This window comes from Leptinotarsa decemlineata, unplaced genomic scaffold (assembly GCF_025532065.1).
Source record: "Leptinotarsa decemlineata unplaced genomic scaffold, Ldec_3_MD MMD2_tig00026328_RagTag_RagTag, whole genome shotgun sequence".
In the NCBI taxonomy this organism is placed as follows: Eukaryota; Metazoa; Arthropoda; class Insecta; order Coleoptera; family Chrysomelidae; genus Leptinotarsa; species Leptinotarsa decemlineata.
This window is the reverse complement of record NW_027412688.1, coordinates 19399762-19411062: the sequence shown is the minus strand read 5'-3', so window position 1 is coordinate 19411062 and position 11301 is coordinate 19399762. Positions and strand designations below refer to the sequence as shown.

Below are 11301 nucleotides of genomic sequence, written 5' to 3'. Positions count from 1 at the left end.
ATCAGCTATTTTACTCAAAACAAACTCAGGAAAGTTTTGGTTATATTTCCTTTTATCGATCTGAGATAGACTGACATTGGTCTTGGAATTGAGAAGTTTGATTTTTCTCTTTATAATAGATGTGGGGGAAGATCTACGGGAGTCCTTGGCATGTGTGATGGAAAACAATATATAAGGAAAAGTTAAAAAGTTTTCCCAGCTTGTTGAAGAGTTTGTATGTAAACATTCATCAATAATTTCGCGAAGGGCAGATGCAGAGCAATTTCTAGCAGATTTAGGAATCCTTTTTATAATGTGACTGCATAGTTTCAATGAGGACAATTTTTCATGAAACGTAGTGTCGAATGACATATCTTCATTAGAATGAGGCAACAGAACAAAATCAACAGACCGTGTAAAAGCTGATTCATTCAAAGAAGATTTTGTATTCGAAATTTTATGAACTCTACCATTATGAATTTTGAGACCTTAAGTTGTTTCAAAGGATTTTTCACAAATTTTACATAATTTGTTATCAAGAGAAGGGACATCGTCAGCAGCCATTGGAATGAATGATATACAACTACGAAATCACCCATAAAAAATAGAATGGTTATATCCTATATTTATGTTAAAAAGGAGCAAAATATATTGGATTGTTTTCATCTGATAGACAATGGTAGACTTCCAGCCACCGAGTGTCTTCAAATTTGTGATGTTTTCACCATTATCATCAAATAAAGTCGCTGAAATTCGACAAAAGCTATTGCCTGTGTAATTTTTAGAGCTGAGTGAGTTCAAAAATTTTGCGATTCTTTAATTCGAGATTCCCTGAGGCTACCAACAGGCTGAATTGAACATTTTTTTTTGTAATTTACGAATAATGTGTTACCTGGAGTATGGTATGGCAGTAAAGATAAATATTGCCTATACAACAGCAGGTTTTCTTGCCTAATTACAACAAAAGATATTTCAATATGTGTCTTTGGAATTTGGTATTTTCACAAGCAGCATGTCTTCCTAGTCGTTTATTAGATCAATCTACATGTACTGGCTAACGTATTAATTGTTGCTACCTGAAAATAAAGCAAATCAAGTTGATGCTTCTACAATATTGATATTTTGTTAGAGTTACCTTCAGTATTAGATATGTTTCGTTATTTGTTTCCCTAATGTATTTGTTGATCTGCTCGCTCTTGAAAACTTCTAATTTATTCACTTGGAAAACAACACTCTTCCCTTTAGGAAATTCCATAACTTTTGAAAAAGTGGCTATGTTTACATTTTGCTTCACTAAAATGGTACTTTTTAACAATCTCTACAATGTAGAAGATTTGACAATTTCAAATTTTTGACTAAATTAGTCAATCCTCTGTAATAGTTCTGCATTTTTTCATATCCATACATTTCGAGAACAAATCATAAACGTTTCCGTAAGTGAACTTTGATTTTTCAGGCAATAATTGTGCTGTAGCAGCATCTGCTGCATTGGAAATTTCGTAAGGCACAATTTCAAACTCATTATCAAAAACCATGCAAACTTTCAAATATTGAAATTTTCAATTACAACAGCGATATGATTCTTCCCAGGAAGTACGTGCTTCCTGTAATTATACCTTAGTTGGAATATTGCCCATAAATGTGGAGTTTTGTAGCTGAACTTACCCACTCTAAAACTGATGGATATACTTTTCAAAAACTATGCCCCACGATTTGATCTCCATAAACTTTATTTGAAAAATATATCACATGTTTCACTAGCACAATAGCTTTGTCAAGTGATTTGAATACTCCAAGTTGTTTCTTACACTAATATTTATATATTACACGTAACCATAATTGGGACTACTTCCAAAAAATTATCTAAATCTCTACCTAAGGTACCTATTCAATTATGATCACCTGAAGCATATTACCTCACATCTACATCAATAATAATTCTTTATCGATTTTTAAGAAGACAAGTTCAATAATGGATATATACTTAGGAAAGAGCCATTTGCCTAATAGAACACCCAAATATCAGATTATCGGCTTGAGATATCGGAATAAGATTCAGAACCTATCTTTTTTCTACAGATACTTTCAAGAGAAATGTCTCAGAGACTCAGCTCAGTCGAATCCATAACATATATCAGAAATACGCTGCAAATCTACCCATAGCAATGAGGTTCAACTACACTTTTTAATAACTCTCCTATTTGGAGAATAATGTCCTTGGGTAACAGATTTCCTGAAAAAGTTTTTGCTGATGAATATCATCCATACGTAAATCACTCCTTTGCCTAGGTTCTCGGATTGTCACAGAGCTTGTGCATCTCCATGAAAAAACTTGTATGATTTGCTCCAACTCACCGGAATTCAAACTTTGTTGTGTGTAAATTAAGTTATTCATGATTTTTGAGGCGAGCTTTATTTAAAGTCCCAGAATATATTTTTTTTGGATTTGTAATGGGCGTGTATATGTCTGGGACGAGATGAGGTTGGATATTTCAGAATAACAAATACAATAAAAACAAAATTTTTGAAATGTAATCTCTAGTTGAACCTCAGATAATGCTGAAGTGGATATCATATGGGGAGAAAAAGTATAAATTAGAAATTGTTCAAGTATTCCAGCATAGTTTTATCCTGCTGTTCTTTAGGTAAGTTGAAAACTTGATTGTTTTCCTCTTTCCTTTCTATATCTTGTATTGATAACTAATTTCTCAATGATAAATTATTGTGGTTTTCTACGTAACAAATGCTTCTGCATCTGGTGCTTGGAACAGTGTTGAAAAATATCAAATGAATTAGAAACATATTAACTCGTATGTTGCTCAATTATATATTTGATGTGATATAATCATATGCTTACAGAAAAAACAGAATGAAACTTCTTACCTTCTTCGCAGCTGTCCTGATGACAGTCAGTGCTTCTACTGACAAGGACCAATGGGTGGCTTTCAAGGTAATTATTACTGTATTAATGAACGTAAATTCCTGTTTGCCAACAAATATTTTTCCGCACCTTCAGTAGAATACACATTCTGAAGTGGAATAGAAAATAATTGAACATTGATGGATATAAATAAGCTATTTCACTAATTATATTGGTTGTATTTTGAATTTGACTCTCACCATTAGCATCTCAGAATATATTCTGAGATATATATATATATTGTAGTGGGTACACCGAAACGTTTCGTATTTGATAGTAACACTGAATTATTCAAGAAAACGTTTTTCAACTCTCATAGGTAGAATTCGCGAATAGTATCATAATGAATATAGGTGGAAATTTTTCTAAAATTAATACCAGTACGAATTGTTCGCAAAAGTGATTTACTTTCATTATTTTTTGACATCATTGTTTTGAATGAGTCAAAGAAAATCATTACCTCAAGAAACATTTTGTATGGAAATAATTTTAATCGATGTTCTCAATTTTGATCATTGGAAATACTTTTTTCAGGGTTTCTTTTAGATAACTGAATTTCAATTTCCGATTTTTCAAATTATTTCAGATATCATTAGAAGGAAACTTGTTCATTGAAAAAAATTGTTTCTCCAACCTGAAATATAAATATTATGATACGAACTGAGTTGTCTAATCAATACCCTAATATCTGTGAAATGATCTTACTTTCAAACCTAATAAGTATGTACTTCAAAAACTACCCTATGACAGACTCAGTAATCTTAGACTAATGTAATTATAATTCAACACTTTCTTATACACAGCAAACCCATGGTAAAACCTACAAAAGTCTACTAGAAGAAAGGACCAGATTCGGGATATTCCAGAACAACCTGCGAACAATCGAAAAACACAACGCTAAATACGAAGAAGGCAAAGTAACCTACTACATGGCAGTTACACAGTTTGCTGACATGACCAGAGATGAATTCAGAAAGAAGCTTGGACTGCAGAACAATAGGAGACCAAATTTGAATGCCACGCTTCAAGTTTTCCCTGAAGACCTAGAATTGCCAGAACAGATCGATTGGACGGAAAAGGGAGCAGTTTTGCCTGTGAAAAACCAGGGCAATTGTGGATCTTGCTGGGCTTTCAGTACTGTAAGTAGATTCAATGAAGTTAATAGAATAGAATAGAATAGAATAGAATAGAATAGAATAGAATAGAATAGAATAGTTTATTAACTACGTTACATTTTCATGTTTGTAGCAAGTCAAGTGTATAGGCTTTCTTGAATAAATATATAAAACAAAGAAGTAAATTGTAAAAATATTAAGCAACGCAGGGGTTGCCTACGTACATATATGAATAAATATTCACCTATGATGATAGGTGATACACTATCATAGTACAATCGATACCGGTGACTATGTTTTATCTCGAGTAGACATAGTTGACGTGAACTGTCCTAAAATGATCGTAGTATTCCGAGACTGAGTAAAAACATTGGTTGAGTAGCATTTCCTTGATGGCTCTTTTGAATTTGGTGATACTAAGCTCTTTAAAGTTATTTGGCAAATAGTTGAAAAGATTGAAATCAACAGAATTCACTTTTGATCTGGATTACCAGGCCTCACGGCCTGGAAATCATTAGTATGCGTTTTATCATTAGTCTGTCTACTTTTAGATTCCATTTACATTGGATAACTTTCGAACAGATATCGACTTGAAATTTTGTTCACATTTACTATTTGACTATAATCAAATATAAGTGAAAAAAATTGAAAATTCGAAAATATCGAATAATTTGTGGATTTCCGTTTTGATGATCTTTTCAATAATAAGAAAAAATTCATGTAATATATAAATTGATGGATGTAGCCGTTACTACGTGGTAGGCGATCATAATGAAAAGAGAAATGAAAATTTCTATGTTTTTTATCACTTTTAATTGTAACTAACGTTACTGCAGTTTCGTTAACGTTACTGCAGTTTATTGTATAAGTTTGAGAATGTCCATATAGGACGAAACTACAGTAACATAAGTTACAAATATAAGTGGTAAAAAACATAGAAATTTTAATTTCTCTTTTCATCATGTAATATATATTTATTCGACCATACTTTGTTCATCTCAAGACATATTCCAAAATAGTTCATGGCATTTTCGCAAAAAATAAATTGTTCAGGAACTCTTTGTGAAATTTTGTCAATTCATGTAGCGTGGTTATGGTTATTCTTATACAAAATTTAGTTCTGTTTAAAAATCTGTTCTAGAGTTAAAACTATAGATACAATTTCACAAATTACAACTAACGATTCGACCTTCACAAACTTTATTTTCGTAGTGAATAATATATGTTATTATTCACTACGAAAAAGCTAATGTGATAGTGAATCATGTGATATTTTCGAAAATAAAGTTTCAGAAGATCAAATCGTTATGTGTAGTTTGTTAAAATACTATAGATCTTTATCAAGTAATGGCTGAGACAACCATAGATATAATATATTATATCATAATATCTACTATCGATCTTAGTTTGAATATGCTATTCACATAATTGATAAGTAATGATAGTAAATACAACTATTTCTCCTATCACATGTCAGATTCCCCTGTTTTTATATTTTGAAGCCTTCATCTTTACATTTTGTACTGTTTCTTGGGCGGGTCTTTTGAACTCTATTATCGTACTTTAGATTTGTCTACTGAATTTTCCCGAAATTCGAATTTCAAAAAATGAGTTTGGGTGCTGTATGAGTAGTCTCTTGCAGCGGTTTTATCAGACCAGAACCTGTCACTGACTTTTATTTAGCAAACATAAAATACTTGGACTTCAAGAAAAGTTTCAGCCTCCAGGCAAAACCTAGCAGGACTGGCATTTGTATACCCTTTCGAGAATATACCAAACAATGGTTAGACCACAGAAGGGATGAACTCCGTTGTGTAACAGGCGATTGTCGTTTGAATCGTCACTTGTCGGAAAATCCGATGTGTCATGTCTGTTTAAAAAATGATGAAACAGTAGAACATTTATTTTGTTTCTGCCTTTAAGTGAACCAAATCAGGTTTTCAGTTTTAGGTAAAACTTCACTTCTATCACCTGACCTGAAAGATCACTCATCAAATAAATCAATTGTATTTCTTGAGAAACTGAATTTATTTGGTGGAGTGGTTGGATTCCATTCACTTGGAAAAGTTCATCATAATTCACAGACAGATTTCGAGAATCATATTGGGCAAACCAATAACATTTCGAAATGATCAGCTGTATAACGAATCAGGTTCATTTGATGCCAAGCATTTTTTTTATTTAGCTATGATCCTTAATATAAAAAAATAAAATAGCTTCCAAATTTGTGGCACATCAGCATAATACCAAAAGTAAATATAATTCGTTAAGCGTACCACGCTGCGATAAAATAATAGGACAGCTTAATAGTAATTATTTGGCACTAAAACAATGACTGTTGAATTGCCCAAGGAAAGAAAGAACTAGAAGAATAAATCTTGAACTTCCTCAGGGAAATAATCTGTTATAAACCGTATGAGTCCAATATGAATGGATATATTTTCATAAATGTTAAAACACATTTACAAATTTTATCACACTTCTACCAGATATCGTTCTTTAGAGACATTTCACATTTCAATTTTTATTAATTGATGTAATGTATAAATGTTATTCATTTCACCACCAATTTTCAATTCTCCATTCTTACTATTCTTATTGAACATTGTATTGCTCTATAGATTCACTGAAACTTGAGCTTCTGCGACTTGCATTGTTCATTTACTTTCACCATCCTGTATACTCACTGATTATTTTATTGATCATCAGTAAATAAACATCATTATTATTAATAATATTGATTGGTATGAGCCATAACCTTAAAGGTCGATTATAATATTAAGATAGATACTTTTAGTCTAACCACTACATTACCATTATTCGGTCAATTTAGTTCAACTATGTTCTATAATGACCGTTAAAATATATTTCGTTATAAAAATATACGATTTATATCATTTAGTATATTCTTGGAAAATTATTTTTTCCAGACTGGATCAGTGGAAGGTCAAAACGCTATTCACAACAAAGTGAAGACTCCCCTAAGTGAGCAACAACTTCTGGATTGTTCTGCCAGTTATGGAAATGGTGATTGTCATGACGGTGGTCTCATGACTAAAGCTTTCAATTATATTATAGACAACGGAATTGAGGCAGAATCTTCTTACCCCTATGTAGAACAAATGACTGAATGCCAATACGATGCCAAGAAAACCATTGTGCAAATAAAGGGATATAAGAAATTGCTAGCGGACGAAGATGAACTCAAAAAAGCTGTAGGTGAGTAAACTTGAGTAATAATTTACTCAAAATGTGATGAATCTGATGGAATAATGTATGTTTCAGTCCTCATTGACAGAAAGCTCATTGAAAGCTTTAATTGTATACCAATAACTGTTTAAAAAATCTGTTTAAAATCTGTTTTTCCGTTAATCAGCTGTCGCCCCCATACGAACGACAACTCTCAGAAGTTGAGAAACTTGTGCGAGCTAAGGACTAACGAGGTCTTACCTTTTAACGTGTGATTCCTAACACGGTTGCAGAATCATTCCAGCTTCAACCAGATGAATTCTCTCGAGAAGAATATCTGGTCGAAGCGGGAATCGAACACACGACCTTCCGATCGTGAGTCGGACGCACTACCACCGCGGCCAATTCCACAATATCTAATATCTAATATCCAATAGTTGAAAATCTATGATGAACTATTCAACACTTGTGGGATTCTTACTCAACAATTCACAAAACCGCAACATGTATTTCATTAAACAATCAATAGCCCACACTTAACAATCTTATTTATCTACAACTATAAGTTGTAGGCAAATAAGATTGTGATATTTATCAGAATACATTTTTTTCTGGAGGATTTGTGGTTCCTTGATATTTTTTGGGTCTCTAGTCTTCCAAAATCTAAAAAATAAATGAATATTATGAATCAACAGAGAATCCGCTGAGTGTGATGAAGGGCAAACTGAAAATTTCATCCCAAAAAGATACCGGCTAATATAAGCTTCTGTCAATAACTTGTATTGATGAATTCAAATCAAATCAAATTTAGTTCAATTTGTGCAGTACAATAAGAGAATTGAGTCATAAAAATATGTCAAAACCACTACAAATTATACCTATAAATAAACTCAATGATAATACTTTACTTTTGGAAACCTGCAAAATTACTTCAGAATACGATCTTCTGAAAATGTGTGCTCCCTTTAAATGAATTCAATTATTGAAAAAACACCAAGAAAAAGATTACAGAGTTTATGCAAAGAAATATGGAGAAACCCATGTAAACAACAGATGCTTATTAGAGGTGAAAAAATTTATAGTATATGAAATCTACTGACATGAGTATTAAAATATGAAATTTCAAAGTCCAAGATTTTATAGGGAAAACATTTAGGTTATTTGAGTTAAAACTTCTTCGTAGAATATATCAGAGACAGAGACAAGGTAGGTTTTAGACACTCTAGCCAATTATGTTCCACCAGAATCTTTGAATTATGAAAAAATACAACCCATATTTTAAGAAAGTAATATTTTGGTGATCCCCACTACAATCAATTACAATTTCAAGGATATTTGATGTTTCTCTCGGTTTTCAATAAGGCTTCGGGAATATTCTTAGTTCATATTCTACCCATCGTAGCATAGTGACATTGATAGGTAGTAGCCCAACGTCGAACTATTTTATGAGTTGATACAGATCTTGTTCCAGATTTGGTTCGATATGTGTGAACATATTGAATCAGTTTATGTTGCTAGCTACAGATAATTACATTATTGTCAGCAAAGTTCATGAGTTTTGATCAGAACTATTATTCTACTATACAGGGTATCAATTTGAAAACTTCTCACTATTGATATTCTCCTTCCAGTAAATAATATGAGGAATAGAAAAAACAGGTCAAATTTATAGTCAACGGGGACACTTGCAAAGAATATTTGTAGCCCTCGTGGTTCAACCTGAGGGTTGAAAGAGGTAGATTTTACCCTTAGAATCTTAAATGGGAAGGGGGGGGGGTCAAGTGCCACATCATTTTGACTGCCGTTCAATTCTGACGTTTTATTTTTGATGAGCAGTTTCTGAAAAATAGCTTTCTAAACTTACACTCCTTTCAATGAAAATGGTTAGAAGATTAGGTGGCACGGTTCCAATGAATTACGCGTGGAATTTTTTATTTGTTGGTTATTGCCCTTTTACGAAATAAAATTTAATTTACGAGAAAGACATTTCAAACATAAAATCTATTCATTTTTATCTCATAAACTGTTCGAAATGTCCATTTTACTCCAAACAGTAATAAAGTCTGTTTTCGAACTCCCCTCTAACATTACGGAAAACTTCACTGGGAATTGACTGGCATGCTGCTGTAATTCGTCTTTGAAGTTCTTCAATATCAAAAGGTTGTGTTTTATAAACAACGGATTTAAGATGCTCCCAAAGAAAGAAATATAACGGTGTAAAATTCGTCCTGCTGGAAATGTATTAGATACTCCTGCAAAAGTTCATTACCTCCTGCATCCATTTGAGTTACTAGCTCGTGAGTTATAAGAGGATCGATAGTTTCTTCAAGCATTTCAAGGTTTTCAAGATTGCCAGTCAAGTTTTCTTCTAGAAATAATGAATAGTATTCCCAAGAATACCAGCCCAAACATTAAGTTTTTGTGGGTGTTTTGTATGCCCTTCCCGTGAAATATGTGAATCTTCGTCACTCCAATAGCTACAATTTTGTCTGTTAACATTGCCTAACAGAAAAAAGAACACTCATTACTGAAAGAGATGTTTAACATAAGATTGGGGATGGTATTGACTTGATGAGACATGATTTCACAAAACCCTATTTTTCTATTATAATCATCCTCGTGAAGCTCTTGAAGAATCTGCATTTTATAAGGATTGTATTTATGCATTTTTAATGCTTTTCTTACAGTTTCAAGTGACATTCCCATCTGTTCTGATACTGATCGTAAGGAGCTCGTGGGTTCTGCTGGCCAAATAGAATTCATAAGCATTAGTCGATTTCTTTATCATTCAATAGTACTTCAGAATAGACAGCTTTGTCACAATTTAGCAGATTATTTATCTATCTCTTACAGTTTACAACATCCCCATGCAGATATTCATAAATCATTATTTCCCAATATTGATCCGATTGAAACTATTGGTCTAGTTGAGATTCTGTTGTATGAAAATCATAATAATCTAGAAGTAAAGCAATTAATTTTAAATATATCTACTCACAATTTGCCGCCGTGTTCTATGTTTCATACTCATAGTGACAAGCTTATAATGGAAAACTCAGACAAAAATACTCAACAGTCAGTTGATACAAAATTTCATGTGTAAAGATGTCTCAAACTAATTTAATGGTATATTGACAGTTGGGGAGTATTTGAAATTTTTAAAATTTCGTTCACCCTTCGAGATGAACGTATGAAATCAATGATCTGATCATCACAAAAAAAGTAATAAATCATCATTCAGTTATAGTCGCCAGCTGCTGTGTCTAGCCAGCTCAGTTCAAAAGGGCTCTAGGGCTCCCAGTAATAACGAACTATTTATTCAATTTCAAAGTTGGTTTCCTTCATAATCTGAATTAAAATCATTGACTGACAAATCAACTTGTTTTTTTAGGAACTGTCGGTCCCATATCAGTGGGAATGAGCTCTGAAAATTTGCATATGTATGGTGGAGGAATCCTTGATGATCAATGTTATTTTGACATGGATCACGCTGTTCTTGTTGTTGGATATGGTGAAGCCAATGGAAAGAAATTTTGGAGAGTGAAAAATTCTTGGGGAACAACTTGGGGAGAAGACGGATACTTCCGAATTGAAAGAGATGCTGATAATCTGTGTGACATTGCTTCTATGTGTTCATATCCTATTCTCCTCTGAATTTTATCTGTATTCCATGTAGTTGATAGTTTTAGTTTTGAAGAAATATGAATATAATCATTACTTTCAGAGAAGTTTTAGATATACCACTCATATAGCAAAATACATATTCAAATAAAGTCTACATGAAATTTTTCCACTGTCTTGTTTATACAAAATCGATATAAACAGTGTGTGTGTGATACATCAGGCTTTCATTAAAAGTTAACAAAACATGTTTCATACAATTATTATTACAAATGCGTCAGGCTTTTTTAAATCATTTAACAATGTAGACAGTACCTAGTAGAAGCGTATCAAAATAATTTTCCAAATATAATGTAGGGAATACAGTGCTTCCTATATTCGGTTTCTGTCACAAAGGTACTCAAAAAAATGGGAGTATATAAATCTACAAATATACCAAATGAATCAGAAAATATATCATTTTACTAGCCTTTTTTC

The 11301-nt window shown here is 32.4% G+C and overlaps 1 protein-coding gene across 1 annotated transcript; it reads left to right on the top strand.

Annotated features, from left to right (window-relative positions):
- Positions 1 to 2496: 2496 nt before the first annotated feature.
- Positions 2497 to 10992, top strand: LOC111502833 (cathepsin L-like proteinase). Its single transcript, XM_023156999.2, has 5 exons — positions 2497 to 2624; positions 2839 to 2929; positions 3703 to 4038; positions 6945 to 7233; positions 10595 to 10992. The coding sequence occupies exons 1-5, from the start codon at positions 2536 to 2538 to the stop codon at positions 10855 to 10857; spliced, it is 1068 nt and encodes a 355-aa protein (XP_023012767.2). The 5' UTR covers positions 2497 to 2535; the 3' UTR covers positions 10858 to 10992.
- Positions 10993 to 11301: the final 309 nt, after the last annotated feature.